This window comes from Callorhinus ursinus, unplaced genomic scaffold (genome assembly GCF_003265705.2).
Source record: "Callorhinus ursinus isolate GAN/ISIS: 27379988/994484 unplaced genomic scaffold, GSC_fseal_2.0 scaffold33, whole genome shotgun sequence".
Taxonomy (NCBI): Eukaryota; Metazoa; Chordata; class Mammalia; order Carnivora; family Otariidae; genus Callorhinus; species Callorhinus ursinus.
Genome location: NW_027397095.1, coordinates 1,570,721 through 1,593,821, shown reverse-complemented (window position 1 = coordinate 1,593,821; position 23,101 = coordinate 1,570,721). Strand labels below are relative to the sequence as shown.

Genomic DNA, 23,101 nt, shown 5'->3' with positions numbered 1-23,101 from the left:
AGGGCTGAGGTCACCAAGAGTGACCTTTGTAGAGGAGGTGGGTATTGAAGTATTGGGAGGCGTTAGGCAGGAGGACAGAGGGCACTGCCAGCAGATGTAATGGTCTGAGCAAAAGTAAAGAGGTGGTAATGAGACTGGCATGTTCAGGCAAAAGATGCACATTTATAGCTCATTTATAGCTATAAAAAATTCCAGAGGACACTGTGGGATCATTAGCAAATCCATGGCCTCATGGTCTGAGTTCAGGGTTAATAGGCAGCATGGCCCCGGGGGTCTGAAATCCCAGACAGCACAGTCCTCACTGCACCTTGACTCCAGTGCTGAGCTGCATGCTCAGGCTGCAGGGCATGGACATCTGTAACCTCCTCGCTAGGGCGCCTGACTCCTGGGAGTGCTTGCTTCTGTGATGCTGACATGGCCCAGATACCGAGAGAAGCCATAAAGCTAACAGGAAAATAAGAATACATCTATTAGCCATTGAAACAGCATGCTCCTTAAAGCAACTAGATTCCTGATTGGAATGCTCCAACAAGGGATGAGGAAGCGCTTTGGAAAGTACAAAGTTACTAAACGAAGCAAATCTATCCATTTACGCACTCACACATACGTACATAACATAATTGCTGAAATAAGAAGAGGTTTATCATTGGAAAAAAAACAGCACAATTTAATGTGATGTATTCTCTTAAAATTCAATACTCCTCTAACCTTGTCCTTTTAATTGATAAATGCTAGATGTGTTTTATGTTTGAAAATTCATTTGGAAACCATGGAGGTCATCATTTGGATAGGCTTGTTTTAATTCATATTCCTCCTGATGTTTGCCCTTGTGAGCAGAACAGACATGGTGAAGGTAGGATGGATTTATACACATTGTGGTGGGCCTCTTCCAAGAATAATAAATCCTTTGGTTTCCAAAACATTTAAGATGAACTGATAAACTCTAGCTTGGGTGCCTGGTGACCTGGTTGGCTCTGTCCATATTCATCCAAATGACTCAGTGATGTGTTTTCAGCTTGTCTTGCCCTCATGTTATCCCTCAGTGCCCTTGATTTTGTTAGCTCTTCAATATTTTACACCTCTCTGTGCAGTTTCTTTATCTGAAAAACAGATAATAATAATGGTACCCCCCAGGGTTGTTGGGAGGATAAAATTTATTGCTTCACGTCAAATGCTTAAAACAGTGCCTGGCACATAGTAAGCACTCAAAAAGTAAGCTATTATTATCATGCCAAACCCATCATGCTCTCTCTCTGAATGGCAGTAGCATCTGCGCATTTGCCCGAGGTGGAAACACTGACGTTGTCCTTGACTACTCTTGCCCCCTCATCCTGCCACCTCTGAACAATTGGGCTCTGTTGATTCTTCTTCTTCAAGATTTCTTTTTCATGAAGATTTCCAAAATGCAATTCTGATCAAGTAATAATTCTCCCATAACTTGTACTCTCTCATACTCCCAACTTACACACACACACACACACACACACACACACACACACACACACACACACCCAGAGCAGCCAACCAGAGTGCCGCCTTCCATCTCTTGGTGGTGTTCCCTGCAGTGTTATGTTGAGAAGGATTATGAGGTCACATCTGGGCCCAGTGTGGTGGGGTGCTGTGATTGATTATCAAGGTCTGCCAGAGGAGGGGTGGTGGTTGGGGAGGCTGATGAACCGTATGTTGTGAATTTATAGACCCTGCTACAGGATCAAGGCCAAGCTCCTTAACAGGGCATAGAAGGCTCCCATGATCTGACCCCTCACGATTCTTCCAGCCTTACCTCTTACCTCTTTCTGCTCTAGCCACACCAAACTGCACATTGTTCCCAGAACCACCATGTTCGTTCTCACCTCCATGTCTTATCTCATACCATCCTCCCAACATGCAATGCTCTCCCCTTTTTGCCTGACTCCTACACACTGTTTTAAGACTCAGCTCAGTTTCTCACCACCCCAGTCTGGGTTTGAAGCTTTTCCTTGGTGTTTCCACAACTCCCTGTGCATATTGCAATCAGTGCTTTAAGAACATCACATTATAATTATCTAGTTAGGTGTCTGTCCTCCCCACCTCCCCTCACTGCTCCGAACCAGCCTAGGAGCTTACGTGGGCAGGTACTGTGCTTGTTCATTTTTGTATGGCCAGAGCCAGGCAACCAAAACTTACTAAGCACCAATTCTGAGTTAGACCCTGGGAACTGCCTGGCTTCAAACTGATGAATGCTAGAGTGGGTAGTAACACAGCACTCTGTCTAGGGCAAGGCTTCACGGAGGAGGAAGCGACATCTGAGCTGAGTTTTAAAGGTAGAGAAAGGAAAATCATTATGGGCTAATGGACCAGCATTGCAGAGTATTAATAGCCAGCATTTACTGGAACCCACTAAGGTGCAGGCCCTGGGCTGAGTGCATTATGGATATCACAAAGATGGGAATTTATAAAGACCCAGGCAGACCTTAAAGAGCAGAACAGCAAGTTCAGGAGCAGTGAGAATTTCCAGGTTGTTGGAACACAGGATGGGGCAAGGGTTAGTGGGAGCCAAGGTTGGAGAAATAAGCCAGGGCCAGATTCAGAAAGGCTGGGCTGATGGATTTGGCTTCATTACCCCTCATTCATGCCCGGCATCCAGGGACAGCCAGGAGAATGCCCGTTGGACTGCAAGCTGGCTGGTAGTCAGCGGGAAGGCCACAAGCTTTCTTTGAAGGAAGGCAGACTAATTTTCATTCCTTAAGCCAAACCTGGTTCTAAATCCCTTTGAGGTGCTAAAAGTACCGGTTTCAGCTAACGTATGATTTGTGTATTCAGGTTCAGGGTGTCCTAGAACTGAAATGCATGTGATTGCCACGGATGCCATCCAAATCATTACCACTGACCCAAACACATCCATCTTCCCCGCTCTATCATTCCATACAAAGTGGTGTATGGGGAGAAGGAAAGCTAGAACAGAAAAAAAAAAAAAAAACCCTAAATGGAGAGAGAGAGATTCATGGTTCCATGCTCCAAAAAGCCTGAGTCAGAAAGATATTAGTGCAGAAAGGTGCCATCTCTGGATGTTGACTAGAAATGAGGAAGATGTTATGAGCCCACAGACACCAAGTCCCCGGGTTTCTTGTCACGATGGACTTAGCCTTCCAGGGCTGTGTGTCACAGACAGGTTCAGAAACCCACAGAGGCTGAGAACGGACGCTCCTACACGCCCCTGCACACTGGTATAGAAAACCTCCGACTCCCCGATCTGACCACATTTGGGGGGAATCTCATTCCTCAGACCCCTAGCAATTGGTGCTGTATGGGAATATGAGTAATATGTTGCCTCCAGGCGCAAACAAGAAAGAAATGTTGAAAAGGAGAGTGGGGGTGTGTTCCAAATTTAGCTTTCCTTCCAACCTCTGCCCATATGGTCGGTGGTTAAAAAAGTGATTACCAAGCCAACGAAATGTAACCCGATATTAGGAGTTCCGCTCTAACTCTGTGCAACCAGGGCTAATGCCAGCACATGGTAATCATTGGTCATAATGCCGCCTGATATGGGGAGACTGGCCCCTAAAAGTGGTCCTTGCCTCAGTGCCCCACAAGCTGGCCTACAAGACTCCCATCTTGTGGGATGGGACTGATGAGATTTCCAGTGGTTAAGCAGAGGTTTCACTGAGAGCCCATCGACCTCAACGGGGAATAAGGGGTTTTGAGGGAAAAAAAAAAAGAAAAGTTTATGGCTCTGGTTAACAGTTTCCAAGTCAGGAATTTTTCCAAGTCTTAGATTCCAAAGGAATCCTAGATTTCAGAGTAACTGAAAATGAGGGGCTCTTTCATTTTCTAGCATAACTTAGGAAGAGAGAAACTTTCCCTCACTCGTGGTGGAAAAAGCTATTGATTTAAGCCTAGAACCTTTAAGGAGGAAGGAAGGAAAACAAATCTTCCAAAGTACCCCTTCAACCCATGGTACACTGGTAACTGTTTAACAAATGGTTCTCAAAAAAAAAAAAAAAAAAATGCATGTCAGCTTTTTTTTTTTTTTTTTTTTTTTTTAAGATTTTACTTATTTGTCAGAGGGTGAGAGAGAGCAAGCACAAGCAGGGGGAGTGGCAGGCAGAGGGAAAAGCAGGCTTCCCGGTGAGCAGGGAGCCCAATGCAGAACTCGATCCCAGGATCCTGGGATCACTACATGAGCCGAAGGCAGACGCTCAATCAACTGCCCCACCCAGGCGTCCCTAGCTCATTTTAATTGTTGATGGAATAAAGGAGGTGGGACACACAATTTCCAAATAATAAAAATATACGATACGCTATTACAAATTCCGTATAGCCAATGGATTCTCACAGAATCCTTTCACTGAATTTTGCCTGGCTCTTAACGTCGGTAACCAAACCAGGGTCATGATTGACAAGCAAGTGTAGTTCCTGCAAGAACAGTGGCTGATATATTGGTTTACGTTAAGGAACAATGAGGAAATAACAAAGATATACGTTGGAATCTCATTCCTTCATCAACAATGGCAGTTGACTTGTCTGCTAAGTCCGATAACAGTTTTCGAATACTGAGGAATGGACCTCACGTTTTATGCTCCTTGCAATGTAATGGCCACAGAGCCCACACAATTTAAAGTTTAATCCACACTGTTAACCTTTTCCCATCACTCTCTTAAGTCTAGAGTCTAGACAATCAACAAAATGATACATCAAGCCCTGATTTGTAGGTTTTGCTGCTTTCTGTGGTGTAAATATTTCCATCCCAGTCAATATCAAGCTAGTGATGGGATGATAGGGCTTATGGAGGTCTAGCAGCACACACTGCCCTCACCCCCATTTCAACCACTGCTTTGGAGTTTGTTCCGCCATGGGCTCCAGCAGGAAGGGGGAGACAAGGCAGAGACACCGACAGCAGGCTACTCCTCCCTACTCAGAGTGGGGTCTGCTGCTCTGCTATTTTTTGCCAATCTGTGAGGAGACAAGCACAGAAATTGGAAGTAAGCACTTGGCAATTTTTATAGCAATTTGACAGAGAGATTTTTTAGGTCTGTTGAGTCTCCTAGTTAAAAACTGTGGCTTATTTTTTGTAGGCCTTTTTGTGATTTCCTTTTTGTAGCAATTCATTTTTATTATATTTTATAAAACTATTGGTCCATGACAGATTAAGGAGGAACAAACCCCCCGCCTCCCAGTCCTTCCCACAGATAACTTGAGATGCACTGGTCTATTCTGTGAGGCCAGGGTCAGAAGAGAGAGGGTGGTGCGGGAGACTGTTGTGGACCAGACAACCTTGATATTGACGATTCTGCCATTCGGGCTAACCTCGTAGCTGGAGGAGGGGCTGTAGCCCAGTTTGTTTTTTATAACATAGGGGCAGGGAGGCCACAAGCCTGCAAATGATTGGGGAGAGATGAGAACTGGAGTTCTAGAGGCTATGAGTGACAGAGACAATGTTGAAAGGAACTACTCCCTGGAAAAATCTGTCATTCCTCAGGATCCATTTGCTTAGGAAAAAAGTTACAGAAACTCATAATTGGTGACATGTGCTCAAATACAGCCAGAGAGGATAACTTCTCCATTTCTCTTTCCTCCCCAGCCCCGGCCAGAAAAATTGCCTCATGGGTTTGTTCCACTATCTTGGTTCTCTTTTGCTCTCTTTGCATGGTTGAATCATCATAAAACCATAGCATCTCAGAGCTATTCAGGACCATGGAAGTCAAGAGCCCATGATGTAGGTATCTGCTCACTTTCTGACAGCCCACCCCAGCCTCACCCAGCCAATCTTTCTGATAGATGGTTATTTAATCTCTAGTCAAATATCTCCAGAGTCAGGAAGCTGATGGTTCCCTAGAGCAATCCATGCCACTGAGAAACAGCTTGAAGGGTTACAAAGTTCACCCTTTTCTCAATCAAAATAGATCTCCTGGTAAATTCCACGTATTGGCTCTAGATCTACCTTCATCCTCCACATGTAAGACCTCAAAATATTAGAAGACAACATTCACATTCCCTAATTCTTTTCTTGAATAGACTGAACATCACTACTTCTTCTCACTATCTTTCCACTAAGCCTGTTTGCAGATTCTTCACCATCCTGCTCACTCTCCTCAAGAGGTACACTAGACTACAGACATACAACGACTCACACAGCACGTCCTGCCTGCCTCACAGGAGCTCCTACTCCCATATTGACCGGAACAGGGATCGCCGATCTCTCTGCTCACAACTTCAGCTGCTGGAAGTCAAAGGCTACTTTGAGGAAGCTAATTAAAGAAGCAGTGAGGTTAAAACCTGCCAAATATAAGGCAAAAGGAAGCAAATGCTGAGAAGTAAACACAGCATGTGGATAAATGAAATATTTTTTGAACACTTACTAAGTGGCGATTACAAGGCAAGGTGCGGGGGGGTGGGTGCCAGAGGTTGGTGACCGGGAGCTGGTAAGTGTATATATATGATGAAAAAGACTTGCTTGCTACCCTCTGAGGAGCTCAGCGTTAGTCAAAGGCACTACTTTGCTCTGAACCCCATCCTGAAGTTGCTAATGAGATTGCTCCCTGCTCTGGCATAGACTCTTCTCTGGCACCAGAATTTACAGAATAGCCTCTACCGATTTTTATTTATTTGGTAATTATATTACTGCTCAAGTTCATCAACGAGCTACCAATTATGAGATTCTGTCTGCACTGGTCTCCCATTCTCACCTTAAAGTCTTATTTAATCTCACCCATAACCATTAGGATTGTTAAAAAAAAAAAAAGATCAAAAGGCAGTTTTTAAAATTCAGTAAGTATATTTAGAAATGTTAAGAACTGTAAGTGCCGTGGATCATTTTACCAGATCATTAAGCATCTCTTAGCCAGGTGTGTATGCAGACAGGCACTATAACAAGTTTTCCTTTCAAAACAACTAACCAAACAGGAAAAAAAAAAAACACAAAAAAACAAAAAACAACTAACCAAACAAAAACTTGCCAGTAACTTCATTCCTACCAAAGCAAATTGGACCCCTCCTTGCACCTGCCCCAGGCAAATAAGTTGGGGGGAAGATAATTGGCTACACCTTCTTGCCATATTAACCAAAGTTAAAGGACAGCATGGTGCAAATCGGAAAGAGAGCCTTGAGGACGCATGCATGTGAGCGTGCGTGTGCGGACATACGTGCCTGTGTGTGGCGTTTCAGGGGTTTTGTGGAAGGTCGGCCACCGCAAAGCCTCTGGTGCCTCCTAGTCCCTCCTCCCGTCAGAGCAGGACCTCAGCCTGGCCTCAGATCTGATGTCCATGTGCGGCCCCCGGGACTGGTGGGCCCTGACCCCTAACTTGCTGTCTTACTCCGCAGACTCATGACTCCTTGCTACACCGGGCTCTTCTGATTTGGTTCATGCAAGAGACCGTCGTTCAGGGCCACTGCACAGGTTTAATTAGATATCACATCTTTCTCTCTTTCTGAGATGGTATTTCTTCTTGCAGTGGAGCACGTCCCAGTTGATGGCATACACCCCTGCTTTCCCAGATCCCCTGTGGATGTTCTCCTCCAGGGATGGCTTCAGCTCAGCTAGAGGCTTTGGGCTTGCCCCTTTCCTGCTGGTTCCTCCTCCAGTGTTCTACCAGTCATGCTGAATCTCTCGCTCCCGTTCCCTTCTATCATACTAGACGACCACAATTTAGTCGAGGCGGTCGCTAAATTGGCCAACATGGCTTCATCCAGAGAAAATCAGTTGCACCATTTAGGCAGATTCATATATGCAACAGTTTCCTTTTAGTTTGAAACTGATCATAAAGTGTAATACAATGGCCACAAATTGTTCACACCCCCCTAGTGCTCCCCCAATTCTTAGAGTTCCATGTAAGACCCACCAGCAAGCCTAACTATCATAGCATTACCCTTGATAAAAGCCTCCTAGCCTAATGGCTCAGGCAGGAAAGTCTCCCAGGGCAGTAGGCCTAGAAAAGTGAACCCCTGAACATCTCCTCGCGAATAATAAGAAACACACTCCTTAAAGCATCTCATGTTATGGTAACTTTATGGAAAGTTCTTACCTTCCCTTACTCTCATCTGTCACCAGCTTACCTGTACTCATTCCTTAGGTGACACTAACGCGTGGAGAAGGGCCTTTTCTGGGTACACGTACTGAACAGGCAGGTAATATCACTCACTGTTAAAGCTCACATCAAAATCCGTCTCTGGGAGCCATGGAAACTGCCCAAAGCTCTGGAGAGAGATGAGATTGGCTGTCTTGTCAATCTATGAGCAAAAACCACCTGGTCTGTATCCGCATGAAGTGCTATTATAGTAAGCTTTCCTTCCTTCGGCTTTCCCTATGGCGTTTGTTCTCGAAAAGATCAAGGCATGAAAGTAGATTGCTCAGAGCTAAGAACAAGCTAGAATGGAAAAAAAAAAATCACAGGCCCTTTCTTGACCTTCCGCAACTCATCGACCCTTGCCCTCACTGTCCCACTAACACCAAAGAAAACAAAACATAAGTAGTTGTGATTCCTTCAAGATGTAGGTGACTACCACTGTTGTGACTGTGGTTATTTGCACATCTCAGCAGACATATTTGTCATTGTTGAAATACCTTCTCACTGAGCTAGAAACAAGTTAATGAGTAACTGAAAACGCCATCTTGGGGATGGAGAAGGAGGAGCATATTATAATGAAAATTGCTGGCCAGAACATTGGGGACTTAATTTTTCTAATTTTAGCTACAGGCTTTTGGCAACTAAAACTTATAACCCAATGGTACTAAACAATATTAACAATATTACCCCAAATGAGAAACTGCTTTACAGTTTATAAAGTACTTTTATGTCCTTTGTCACCTGTGTTTCCTTCAACAACTTTTGAAGTGGGCAAGTCAGGAAATATTTTTTTAAAGATGTATTTATTTATTTGAGAGAGAGCATGAGAGAGCACAGAGTAGCGGGGGAGGGGCAGAGGGAGAGGGAGAGAGAGAATCTTAAGCAGACTCCCTGCCGAGTGCAGAGCCCAATGCAGGGCTCGATCCCAGGACCCCGAGATCATGACCTGAGCCGAAACCAAGAGTCGGATGCTCAACCGACTGACCCACCTGGGTGCCCCTGCAGGTCAGGAAATATTTCAACATTATTCTTATAGAGGAGGAAACCGAGTCTCAGGGGAGCTGAGTGACTTTGTCCAAGGTCACAAGACTGGCAAGGGGCAGAAGCTGAACGGAAACTGTCTGACCCTGTAGATGAAATGCCCTTCCCTCCCTGAATGTCCCAAGCGTCAGCAGCCTGAAGGAAGAAGGGTATCACGTTCATCCATCAGATGGGATCCACCTCACAGTGAGTGACATGAGGTCCCCTTACACTGGGGTCACATGTTTGAGGGACTGATATCCCAAGAAAGAAGGTGGGAGGGAGTCACTACAAGATGCTGTCTGAGAATTCTGTGAGCGGGTTACTTAGTGAGAAGCAAAGTATGCAGAGGAAGTAGGACTATCAAACTATAGAATACACTTTGGGAAAACTGCCATAATTTATTCCTGGACTTATGACCAATAAGGTGGTATAAATAGATATATTACTGTTTCCACATGTATTTTGATCTCTGAACAGGACTCAACAACTTTCCCATAAAAAAGCCCCCAGGACATTTCATTCCTCTACAAACTTTCTACTTATTCTTTGGCAGGCTACGTGATTTGGTCGAAAACGTTATAATCTTGCAGATGTCACCCCTGAGAAAAGGCCCATGATACAGTTCCTCCATTGGTTTTATCCTTCTCACCAAACCAAGCCATTAATGAATTTATTCATACAAGGTGACTGCCAGCCTGCACTCTGAAGGTCTGACTTGACAACTCAGAAGAGGTAAGCTATCGAAGTGTCCCTCACCTCCTCTATGCGCACAGGCTTGCTACAAGTCAGAATATAAGGTTGCACTTGATGCACTAAAAAAATGAATGAAAATCACCGGCCTAAAAGACATATTTCCTATTTCCTATTTCCTAAATGCTGGTCTTGTTTTGTGTTTAGTTGTTCTTTTGCCTCCAGATTGTAAAGTAACAGCAAGGAGGAAATCTTGAGTGTAGAGACTCATGGGGCTCACAGCTGTGAATCTTAATGGCTTCGCTCCAGCACCGCTGAGAGGAGGTGACTGGTGGGGTGGAGTAGACAGCTGCTTCCCCTCGCAACGCCTGGACGCGACAGCGCCGAATGGCAAAAGGGACCTGCCTGGGCCTGGACTTCACCTTCACCCTGACCTCGAGCCCGGGAACAAGTGGCAGGTTTTCTCTTTTCAGCCCCCACACTGACATGGCAAAACTGAAAGTTTCTTGAGGGCGAACACTTCCACAAGAAACATCTGTTTAAATGGGTAAGAAACATCCATTGGGTTTTAGCATTGGTTCACGTTGTAAGCCCAAGACGTGTTTCGTGAAGCCTCCTCCTCCACTCACCACCAACCGGCTAGAGCTACCCTAGTCCTACGTTGCAACTGGGCATGTGTTTATCTTCTCCGGCCTGTTTCCACTTCTCTCCTCCCAAGAACGAGGCTTCCACGGCATCCGTGATCACTTCCCCCTGTCTTTGACCCAGCTTGAGTCAAGATTATCTTCTTTTTCTGACTTGCAGTGATAAAGACATCAGGCTCACCAGAATGTTCTGGCTGTACCCATGGAACAATGCAAGCTGGAGCAAGAACAAGCCCAGGGAGGAAGGGGGTGAGGGAGTGGTAATAGATCCCTGAAATGGGTGTTTCTTGCTGGGTTGCTTTGTAAGAGTGTTTCAGTTGTTTCCAAGAGCAGGTGTGTGTGTGTGTGTGTGTGTGTGTGTGTGTGTGTGAGCGCGTGCACCTACATGAGTACATGCACATGTGCGTGTGGTTTTCTGTGTGGGCGAGAGTGGGGACTTGGCGGAGAGGGGGCAGATGCTTAAGGTGCTTAGTCATCATGTCTTGGCTAGGGACACCTGGCCAGAGCTTGCAAAGCTTCTCAGGAATCAGCCCCAGCCAAAGTGCTGGGAGTAGCCAGCTTCCCAAGCAGCTTACAATAAGGGCTTTGACAAGGCCAGCAACTAGGAACAATTGTGGCTGATGGCAGCCCGGCAACAAGACAGTTTACTGCACCAGCTCCACCGCGGCCAGTCTGTCTTTGGAAGGGAGTCTGAACATGGGGTTCAGTGCAAAAGCATTTCCTAACTCATGGGCTCAATTCTATCTTCGCAGAAAATACGTGCTGAGCTAGGGATGCTGAGAAAGCCAGAGAGTTTCCAGAGATTTGGGGATTCATAGTAACAGTCTCCTGGTTGTTATAAATATCTGTAGAGTTCAACAGGTTGCAAAGCACTTTCAGGCTCAGCATCACCTTTGATTTCCACAACTCACTGAGGTTGGCAAGGATGCGTGTCCCTACTTTACAGCTGGACAAACTGAGGCTCAGAGCACTACATAACCTGCTCAAGGTCCCACTGGGAGGAAACGTGCTACAACTGGAACCCAAGTGTCCTAATCTACCCTGTGGGTGACTGGGTCTCAGGCCTCTTCTCTACCTCCTGGAACACTTAGCTCCCTGTGGTCCAGCTTAGTGGCTTCTGAGATGCTTCAGGCATGAAACCTAAATGCTGCAAGTGCTCAATCAGAGGGTGATAGGGGCTGCCAACAAATCACCAGGGGCTCTTGTTAACAGTGACCTGTGATTGGGTGGGTCTCAAGGTGGGCCCTGAGCGCCTGCGTTTCTAAGAGACTCCCAGATGATACAGATGTTGCTGGGCCACCGGGTAGTGGGGATATTGCTGAATGTTGGTTACCTGGTTTTAATTGCCTTTTATGGGTCTTAAGTGACCAAACTAATAAAACAAGCTAATTCCTAAGCTACATCTGCAGGCTCTCTGAGCTCCCAGAGGTCAGCAGAGGCAGCAAAGGACCCGTCGTTTTAAGAGTAGATAGCATTTTTTGAGTGCTTACTAGGTGCCAGGAACCGTGCCAAATGCTTTGCTTGGATGATTTGATGATAATGATGATGATGATGATGATGCTACTGAATTGCTACAATCTAACATAGCCAAGAAAAATGAAGAAAGCAGGGGACCCTTGAGGTCAGAAGAAAACTCTAAAAAAGATGTCCCCGAGACTCCAATAAGCACCCTGCCAGGGACTCAAGCCAAATCGAGGAACATGATCATGGATTGGCTGTCCCAGCATGGCCTGCGAGCATGGGGCATTCTCTTTGTTTCGCGAATGGAGAAGCAGACTTTCAAGAAGAGGAAGGGGGCTTGCCTTAGGACACGTGGGAGCTGGAAGCAAAGTCAGGAAGAGAGGTGTCCTGCATTTCATCCAATGCAGCAAAACAAGGGAAGAAGTGAGCCAGGGCAGTAAGCCAGGGGGACCGCTTGCTAGTTACGGTGTAAAAGGGTAAAAGGTCTGTTCGGGACAAGAGGGAGATAAAAGAGGGTCTTAACCCTCCTCTGAGCCTTGTTATATTTTTTTTTTATTCCCAAGTTGTGTTTTGGAGGAAAACTTTGGAAGTTCTGAGTGAGATGGCAGTAAACGCACACAGTGTTCCAAGTCTGGTTGACTAAGTGGATGTTGATGAATCACCAGGACCAGATGGCATCTGCCCAGATTTGGGGTAAAATTGTGTAAGAGCTGACCAAAGTGTAGAGCTTGTCGTTCCAAATAGCTATTGTGCCATGAGCCTGGCAGATTGCCAGTAAGTCTCCTCTCCCTGAGAAGCATTTCAAAGGGGACCTAGGGAGCGCCAGGCTGGTAGGATCGCTGAACATGTTACGCAAGTGTAACCTATTCGGAGTAAGGCATCATTTTTCCTGTAAATTAAATTAACCACCATTTGTGTAGTGTTTTACAGTTTACAAAGCACTTAGGGTTAATCATGCCTAACTAATTGACTAGAATTCTTTGAGAGGATAAATGTGCAATGTGGACAAAGGGAAACCAGTGGATGTAATCTATTTAGATTTTGAAAAGGCCCTTGACAAGGTCCCCTACCAAACACTGTTTAAAAAAGTTAAGTCGCCATGGAATTGTGGAGTAGCGTTTTGAAATGGATAGGGAGGTGGCTTATAGGCAGGAAAGCGAGAGGAGGGGTAAGCAAGGACAATTTTGGAGAAGGATAAAAAGTGGTGTGTCCCAAGGACCGATGCTGGAGCCAGTTAATATTTTGGGGAATCATCTGGGCAGCCTTCAGATGAGTGAAAGCTGTTCCGGGTGGCAAAATGCAAAGCAGATTTCAGTCTTTTTACAATTGTCTAGATGAGCAGAGAAAGAAGAAATCAGAGTAGAGTTATTCAAAGAGAGGCCTCTGAAATCTCACTGCCTGGCTCTGAATCCTGACTCTGCCCTCAGTGACCACACAACCTTAAGCAAATTACTCTACCTCTTCCAGCTTCGGTTTTCTCATCCGTAAAGTGGGAATAATAACCACCCGTTGCTCATAGTGGAAACAATACAAGACAATGTGGGCAAAGCTCTGGCGCAGCGCTTGGAGCCTGGTTAATGTCCAGAGAACATTGGCTTCTATTATTTTTACTTATTATAAGATGCCAGCCTCTGAGTGATCATGTTATGCCCTAGGAATGGAACTTGGGAGCCACTGCAGACAATTTCTTGAAAGCATTGAAAGAATTTGTTTCAGCAATTCAGAGAAGATGGGGGATGCGTGTGGACTGAGATGGCTGTGAAAGATTTCATTCCAGGAAACCAACAATTATGGAGCACCTAGTATGTGCTAGGTACCAGGCTAGATGCTTTACAAACTTTCCCTCTTGATGTAATCCTCCAATAGTCCTATGAAGTTAGGGTATTGATCCCCATTTAACGGACGAGGGAGTGAAGACTTAGGAGGAAGGGAGCCAGAATGCAAATACATATTTGCTCTACCCCCAAAGCTAGTTTTTTGTCACTGTATCATACTTAAAATGCATATTTTAAATTTTAATTCTAGTATAGTTAACATACAGTGGACGGATGGGTGTAATTTAAGAAGGGACAAAAGAGGGGTATCTATACGGAAATAAATATGGGCAATGGTGTGAAGAGAGAAATAAGAGCAGTATGTTTATGCTTCCTTCCAAAGTTACCCCATTACTGGTGTTCACTACACTCCCAAGATTGCGTTGCTTTTTATAACTGAGAAGAACCAAGGAATGTCCAACGGGAAACAGAGCCACCTGATTTGGTCCGTTCATTTTAAAGATATTTTTTTAAGATTTTATTTATTTATTTTATTTGAGAGAGAGAGAGAGAATGAGAGAGAGAGAAAGCACATGAGATGGGGGGAGGGTCAGAGGGAGAAGCAGACTCCCCGCCGAGCAGGGAGCCTGATGCGGGACGCGATCCCGGGACTCCAGGATCATGACCTGAGCCGAAGGCAGCCGCCTAACCAACTGAGCCACCCAGGCGCCCTTGGTCAGTTCATTTTAGACAATAAAAAACAAAAACAAAAACAAAAACAGGAAGTTACCCTTTTCATCTACCCAGGTCCAGTGATGGGGGGGGAAAAAAAAGGCTACCTGAAAACTTTGTTTTTTCTAGAGTGTAGTATTTCCTTGCAGAGTTGATGGCACCGTAGGGTGCGGGGACTTTCAGAAAGTTAGAGAGAGCAGAGGCAACTGGTGTTGAATCTGCGAGCATGGCTACTTAGGCTTGGGTGCCGGCCGGCTTGCACACGCACCTGCAAGGAAGCGGAGCTGGTTCCTCACTTTCATCGCGCCATCCCCTGAGCCCCCGATGCACTCGTCTTCATCATCGCCACAGTCGCCACTTTCAAGCCCTTCCTCGTCAAGGTTTTTATCCAGAACTCTACCTTTGGGCACAGACATGGTTCTCAGGAGCTGAAAGAAATGACCAGAAATGTAGCAGCAATTTAGATTTCTCAGGGAGGTCTAAAACAGCATCTTGCGAACAGGAGGCGTTAAAAAATGTTGAATGAATTACACAGAAGTTTTTATTTTTTTTTATTTTTTTTATTTTTTTTTTTTAAAGATTTTATTTATTTATTTGAGAATGAGAGAATGAGAGACAGAGAGCACGAGAGGGAAGAGGGTCAGAGGGAGAAGCAGACTCCCCGCTGAGCAGGGAGCCCGATGTGGGACTCGATCCCGGGACTCCAGGATCATGGCCTGAGCCGAAGGCAGTCGCTTAACAAACTGAGCCACCCAGGCGCCCCTACACAGAAGTTTTTAAAAAGCCATTTTCAAAAGTAGGTAAGGTAAACTCCTTATCTTCTTTTTCTTTTTTAAGACTTATTTATTTGAGAGAGAAAGAGAGAGCAAGAGCATGGGGGAGGGGCAGAGGGAGACAGAGAAGGAGAAAGAGTCCCAAGCAGACTCTGTGCTGAGCCTGGAGCCCGAGGTGGGCCTCGATCCCATGACTCTGAGATCACCACGACCTGAGCTGAAACCAACCAACTGAGCCCACCAGGCGTCCCAACTGCTTATATTCTTTGGAGTTTTATACTTCTGGAATGTTCCATAGCATTTGACATGATTCTCTACTCCTCCATGCTACTTCCACCACCCAGTAGCCAGTGTATACTGCATCAGACTTTCCATACCATGGTATTTAAGTCCCCGAAAGCCTCCATGGTAGGAGACCTCACTGATGAGAAACTTAAGATGTGACAGACTAAGCATATTTATAGGCTGAGAGGACCCCAAGATCAAGAAAGATCCCTATGGAAGCCTCCTACGATGATATTTCCATTAAATTCAAACAACAAATGCTTCACACCAGATGAAGAGCCTAGCAATGGCATTTTACACACATTTTAAATACATACTTACAATTAACTGCCAATGTGCCATGCCTTGATCACTAGAAAAACTAAAAATCTCTCCCTCCTTCACAATTTCCATAAGGTGGTTTGAAATTCACATTGCTTTGTTGTAGATAATATGCCTACTAGGAGGCATGTCTGTTTTGCTCTTCAGTGTCTGGCTTTTCAGTTACGTGGTCAATGCCTTTTTTTTTTTTTAATTTTATTTATTTACTTGACAGAGAGACACAGCGAGAGAGGGAACACAAGCAGGGGGAGCTGGAGAGGGAGAAGCAGGCTTCCTGCCGAGCACGGAGTCCAGTGTGGGACTCGATCCCAGGTCCCTGAGATCATGACCTGAGCCGAAGGCAGATGCTTAACGATGGAGCCACCCAGGCGCCCGAACACCCACCTCCCCCAAATCTCCCCACTGACCCAGGAGCCCATCTCACAGCATGAACGGTCTCTGAGGGCAGTTCTTAGACCTCATGCGCTTTTCCTTGCCATCTCTCACCACGGCTGTATTCCAGTGTCCTCTATTCCTGCCCCACCACCCATTTTCCAGCCCTAAAAGTTGGACCCACCTCGTACTTCTAAATAATGGCCAACAAAAGATGCTGGATCTACCAAAAGCGAGATTTTTGTGATTGCACAAGAGGTATCCAGAAAAAAAAAATGCATATACGGACACATCTTGGCTTCTGTGGTTTCTCTTATCTGTGTTCATTGTCACTGCAAAGTATACTTTCATGTTCTCCACTTGTGATTTAGCTCCTACCCCAAGATCTACACGGAACAGGCTATATACCATAGAGAAATGTGACTGTGGGTTTGTTTCTTTTTTCAAGGAAAGAAAGAAAAGTCCAGCAACCTCTAATGGTGTTGGAGAAGCCAAGCCACCTACCATCTCCCACTCTAGCACCATCTCCACCCTACTGCCTCTAACGCATCCCCTCTCTGACCCTCCCCACCCCAACTCATCCTACACATCTAAATATAGGGGCGCTTGGGTGGCTCAGTCGGTGAAGCATCTACCTTCAGCTCAGGTCATGATCTCAAGGTCCCGGGATCAGGCCCCGTGTCGGGCTCCCTACTCATCAGGGACCCTGCTTCTCCCTCTCCCTCTCCCCCCCGCCACATGCCTGTGGTTTCTCTCTGTCTCAAATAAATAAATAATATCTTAAAAAAAATAAATGTATTGGGACGCCTGGGTGGCTCAGTCGGTGAAGCGTCTGCCTTCGGCTCAGGTCATGATCCCAGGGCCCTGAGATCGAGTCCCGCATCGGGCTCCTTGCTCAGCGGGCAGCTTGCTTTTCCCTCTGCTTGCCACTCCCCCTGCTTGTACCCTCTTTCTCTCTGACAAATAAATAAATAAAATCTTTTTTAAAAAATAAATGTATACTATAGATGCATAGGCTAGGATAAGCTAACCTAGTGATTCTCAACCTTTTTGGTCTCAGGACCAAAATTTGTATTCTTGTTCAGAATCCCAGAGAACTTCTGTTTATACAAGTTGTATCTATTGACATTTACCATCTTAGAAATGATAACTGAGAAATGTAAAAAAGATTTAATAACTAGTTTAAACTTAACAGTAATAAACCCATGATGTGTTAACATAAATAACATTTTCTAATGAAAAAGAAATACATTTTTCCTTGACATAAAATAGTTAGAAAGAAGGGTGGCATTGTTTTACATTTTTGCAAATCTCTTTAAAGTCCAGCTTAATATGGTAGCTGGATTATCATATCTGCTTCTCCATCCAATCTGTTGTTACATGTTGTTTTGATTGAAATATTTGTACAAATTCCAGTGTCTCATAGACATGTAGTGGGAAAAGAGGAAAGTATTTTAGTAGCCTTTCCAGATAACTGTGAATATTTTTCAGTGATACTTCATAAAAACCACAAGTGGGAAAAGTTAGTTGCAATGTGGAATATGAAACCACATGAATCAACTTTTCATGTTCTGTTACATTAAAATCCATTGGTGTGTTCTGAACTTTGAATGGACCTTTTACCCATTTTGTGTCATCATACTTGGGTCATCCAAAAATACTGGTTCACTGAGCTATGCGGGTCTTCCGAATGTCAATACCTTTCATTATATGATACATAAAAAAAAAAAAATCACATTCATTAATTACATCGCCTCCAATCTAACTAGAAAAAGTCTAAGTACTGGGAAGCTCTCAAGGTCATGGTGGCAGATATACGTTTTCCAAAATTTTGCTTTTCTCTTGAAAGTTTAAATTTTATCATTGGTAACAAATACTATCGGCTTTTCCTTTAACTGATGGGCTCTCCTTGTTCTTTTCAGAGAAAATGTCTCACAAATACTCAAGTCTGGATAACCGTAGTTTGTCAGTCATTATTTCAAATAAAAATAGCATTGGATGAAAATGAGGCCAGTTTAGCTCATAGCTTAAATAATCTTACAAGTGCTTTTCCTTGAGACACACAGCTATATACGGTTTGCAGCAGAAATACCTTAAGTGTGCACAGAATATTGTTTTTAAGATTTCTTCCTTTCTTTCTTTTAGAGAGAGAGGAGAGAGCCCGAGTGGGAGGGGCAGAGGGAGAGGGAGAGAGAATCTCAAGAAGACTCCCCACCCAGCATGGAGCCCGATGCGGGACTTGATCCCAGCACCCTGAGATCACGACCTGAGCTGACACCAAGAATCAGACATTTACCTGACTTCACCACCCATACACACAGAATATTTTTTTAATAGACACTCAGGAGTTACAGTTTAATAAACTAATCATTTTTACTGCTTTGACCATAACTCTTTTTTTTTTTTTTTGAAGTAACTGCTATGCCCAACGTGGGGCTCAAATTCATGACCTCAAGATCAAGAGTTGCATGCTCCACTGCCTAAGCCAGCCAGGTGCCCCAGCCATGATAATTTTTTTTTTTTTTAATGGCCAGCCATGATATTCTTAAGTGAAACCACTTTTTATTTTCCGGCAACTGTGTGCTGGTGACGAATATGGTGACTACTGGTACAGTTTGGTGTCACTGCTTTGATTTATACTGTGCTGCTGACAGTTGTACTCATCATTGGTGCAAACATCAACCCAGTGAAAAAGGCAAAATAACGCCTCGGTACTGTTGTGCAAGTAATTCTGACCTTGTGGCTCCCTAGGCTTCATGGATTACCTGGGTCCACAAACCATTGTTTGAACACTGCTCATCTAGACTATAGTACCACTTTAGTTTGACCAACTACCATTTACCGTTATTTCATGTGAGAAAATTGCTTTTGACATAAGCATTTCTAGGTTAATTTTCAAAAATACATCCTTCATGTATGTTGTGAGACTACCTGAGTAAGAACTGTTCACTTAAGGGGAACTTGCGGTTAGATGTAGAGAACTTGCTATTTCTCAAGCACATCTCATATCTGCGCCTGTGACTAGTCCCATCGGCAAACATCAATTGAGCACCTAATATGGGCTGTTCTCATTGCTCTGTGTTGAAAGCACACCATCCTTTCAAGCCAATTTCAAATGCTACTTCCTTAATAAAGCCTTCCTGGCTACCACAGATGGTCATTACGGTCCTCACTTTCTTTCTTCCACCACTTTTTCCTTTGTCTGTACCTCCTAAATAGCACTTTATGTACGCGACCTGGCATTATTTAGTATACACGTGACTTCGCTCTACCACTAGCCTGTGAGATGCCCAGGGGCCGAATCTTCTTCATCTTTGAACCTCAATGCATTTAAGGTAGTGCCTGGCACACAGTAGGCACTCAATAAATGTGCTATCGAATGGTAGCAAAATAAAGGGGCGTGGTATCTTTAATTCTTTCAAAGCTACTGCCACAACGTCATGAAAATGAGAAAGCCAAAGCACAGATTAATGATAGAAAAACTTGTGAATGAATAGCTAAATGCTTTTGTACTATCCTGCCTAAGATCGATAGCTAATCTTTGAGAGGCCATTTTCCAGCCTCGTGTATGATGTCCCCAGTATTCTCTCGTAGTTCAATTTTTTAAAGTACAATTAATAAAAAAAAACAAACAAACAACCTTTAAAACGTTGTCAGTGAGATTACTACTTTAGTCTTAAATGGCCCCCATTTTGGAGACGTCCTCAACATTGAAGGATTATAGTTTATGTTGAAACCATTATACACAGCCATCTGCTGATGAGCCTAACCCGCACACACTGACAAAACAAATCCAAACCTAGAAAACTATTGTTAAGGCAAAAGTCCTAAAGAAGAGTCTGAAGCTCCAGAGTGTTGAAAGAAGGGTAATGTGTCAGGGATGAGGAACTGCCAGCGAGAACTGTGGATTTAGTACAGCCTAGAATTTGGCACAGAAATCAAATCAGCTAATTACAATTCACAATATTGACCTTTTTGTTCCCTCTTTCACTCTTTACAATGTCTTCTAGATTGCACGCTCACTTTATAAAAAAGAAAGTTATGAGGGCCTTGCACACAAATCAGCTAACTTTCGGTGCCTAATGCTTTTGATGAACTGTTTACCATTTTCAAAGGACACTATTCTGTGAGTTTTTTAAAAGCCGAGGCTCAGAATAATTGAAACACAGGTCTGATTATCTCACTCCACTTCCCCCATCATCATTCTATAAGCCTGACATTTCTGCCATGCATTGCCTGGCAGACCTTAGCAGGAAGCGTACAAGCTTTTTTCACAGCCAGCTTTTTCGACAGCTCCTAGCCTCCCTGCAACTCTGGTTGAGCTGCATGAGACTATCACAGTTGCTTAAATATACGATCGATTTTTATTTTATAATATAATACTTGAATCATGTAAGTATCAGTATAATAGAGAAAGGTGACAGGAAAGAGAAATAAAAAAAAAAATCCCCAATTCCCAAACTCTAATAAACATTTGTGTTTTCAAAGGTAAGCTTCTTTGTAATGCCTATATTTTTACATTGGTGTATTTGGATTTGAGAATCAGACTGACTTGGGGTTAGAATCCTGATTCCTCCCTTATTAGCATTTCCCCCACTTATTAACTTTGTTGCTTATTTTCTCTTAAACCTCAGTGTCCTCATCTGTGAAATGAGGAAAATAATGCCTGCCTCAGAGAATTGTTGTTATTCTTTAAATATGATAAAACACCTCCATGGTGCCTTTAAGAAATCTACTGAAATTCACTTAACCATGCTCTAATACTGAATATTGACATCACTTCTAGTTCTTTTGTTCTTATAAATAAAGATGAAACATCAGGAGCATTCACCTAACTCTTTCCATATTTTGGATTATTTCCTTAGTTTCCCATTAGTAGGATTCTTGGGTCAAAGGGTATATACATTTTTTAGGGGCACCTGGCTGGCTCAGTCAGTAGAGTGTGCTACTCTTGCTCTCGGGGTCATGAGTTTATGACCCAAGTTGGGAGTAGAGATTACTTAAAAAAAAAAAAAACATAAGGGAAAGGATATGTACATTTTTACATACCACGGGAGGGAGTCTTCAGTGTCCATAAGAATTACCTAGGATGCTTGTTAAAAACTCAGGCTCCCAGGCCACATCTAGGGAGCTGCTGATTTAGCAGGGCCTGAGGTAGAGCACAGATCTGCATTTTTTTTTAAATTTTATTTCATTATGTTACGTTAGTCACCATACATTACATCACTAGTTTTTGATGCAGTGTTCCACGATTCATTGTTTGCGTATAACACCCAGTGCTCCATGCAGAGCGTGCCCTCTTTAATACCCATCACCGGGCTAACCCATCCCCCCACCCCCCTCCCCTCTACAGATCTGCATTTTTAACTAGATCCGTCTCCCGCCATCTTGCCAAGAGTGAAGCACAGTTCCCCCTTTAAGAAAGGCTGCTCCAGTGTCACTGCACTTCCCAGAAACCCTCTGAAATCCTGTTTGGTAAAGAGTCACCTCAGCCTCATGTGTGTTTGAATTCCTTAATACGTGCTCTTCAAACCATTTTTTTTTTTTAAAAGTATATTCAGTCTGATGATTTCCTTTTCACTTAAGTATGGACATCATGACCTTTTTGTCTTTTAGTTAATGAAAATACCCTTGTGTAAAGGTGAGTGACTTTGTTTGATTAGAAAGTGAAATATTTATAGTTAGCTTTGGAACAGGTACCCGGGGCTGTGTGATAAAAGGAACCAAGAAGCCTGGAAAAATTACTTAAGAAAATTAGAACCACAGTGTAAGAGAAAAAAAAATAGCTAGAATACAGCAATTTCATGTTCTTAAAACCATAACCAGGATAACAAAAGAAAACCGTGGCACGGGACGATGTGATTTGGCCAAAGCTCTTTTTGTGCCTGGTTGGCAGGAGAACTAAGATCAAAGAACATACTTGTTGTTCTTTGGGGGGATCAAATATGCTGAAATTAGACCAGCAAGAGCAGCAACTCTTGATCTGTCTATATGGTATAAATAACATGCCTCTTGAAATTATCTTGATTGCAAAGATATGAACCTTATCAGCCACACACTGTGTTATAGGGCTTAACATATGCTCTCTCACAGAATCCTCAACTCCTCACCACCAATTTGTGTAATGAGGAAGACTGCCATCCCTCTCTACGCACACCCCCACCCCCAGCAAGGGAGGACTCTAAGGCTCCGAGAGGCGACATGACTCGACCAAGTCGCTGAGTAAGTGATGGAGGCCTCATTAAAAATAAGGGCTTCTGCTTCCAAGCCCAGAGCTCTTCAAAAAAAAAAAAAAAAATGCTGTGTTAAGTAAAGACATCAACTAATGGGGCTTTGATTTCACATTTTTGCCATGCGAACTGCTTTTACCTGAGATGATTTCCCGTTCCATCCCACATTCTCGGATGCTGGCTGTGAACTACAGCTTGATGGGCAAGCCTTTTGTTATTGGGTGGGAGACCCAGGGAGGGAGAGATAATGGCATTGGATGCTTCTCACTTGTTTTTCCCAGCCTTGCCATCCACTGTGCCTTAAATAACCAAACCATCTCATCACAAACAGGTTTGTTTTGAAAAGCTTCAGACAGCTGGTTAGAATAGAATGAAAAATTCCATTACTGCTGTTACATGGCTACGTGTTTTCTTGACTTTAAGCTCTTTAGCTTTTTAAAAATAAAGGATCGGAAGCAAAATAGAGACCTGCAAATATGAGGTTTGGTACATAGTTGGAGGCTTTAGCTGGTCTTGTCTCCTTGGGCCACTCACATACCTCTCTCTGGGCAGTTTTTCAGTATCTGGAATCCAGGTTACATTTTAAAGCGATTAAGCTGGGCTTACAAAACTGATTTTGAACTGTTTGGATGCTCGGCTTTATACAACCTGCAAGGAATGCTTTGGGGGGCCCAGATTTCCATGTCCACAGCAATGTAAACACATGCTTTACTGTTTGCATTTGAGTAGCATAAGCTAATGGGAAACAAAAGCTTTTCTGGAATGCCTTATTAT

At 43.9% G+C, this 23,101-nt stretch overlaps 1 protein-coding gene across 1 annotated transcript in view; it reads right to left on the bottom strand.

Moving 5' to 3' along the window:
* GPC3 (glypican 3) overlaps positions 1 to 23,101 on the bottom strand; it is a 403,812-nt gene that overhangs the window by 35,396 nt on the left and 345,315 nt on the right. The window contains exon 7 of the mRNA XM_025852524.2: positions 14,615 to 14,774. Coding sequence (XP_025708309.1) covers positions 14,615 to 14,774 — 160 coding nt within the window. The remainder of the gene's footprint in view (positions 1 to 14,614; positions 14,775 to 23,101) is intronic.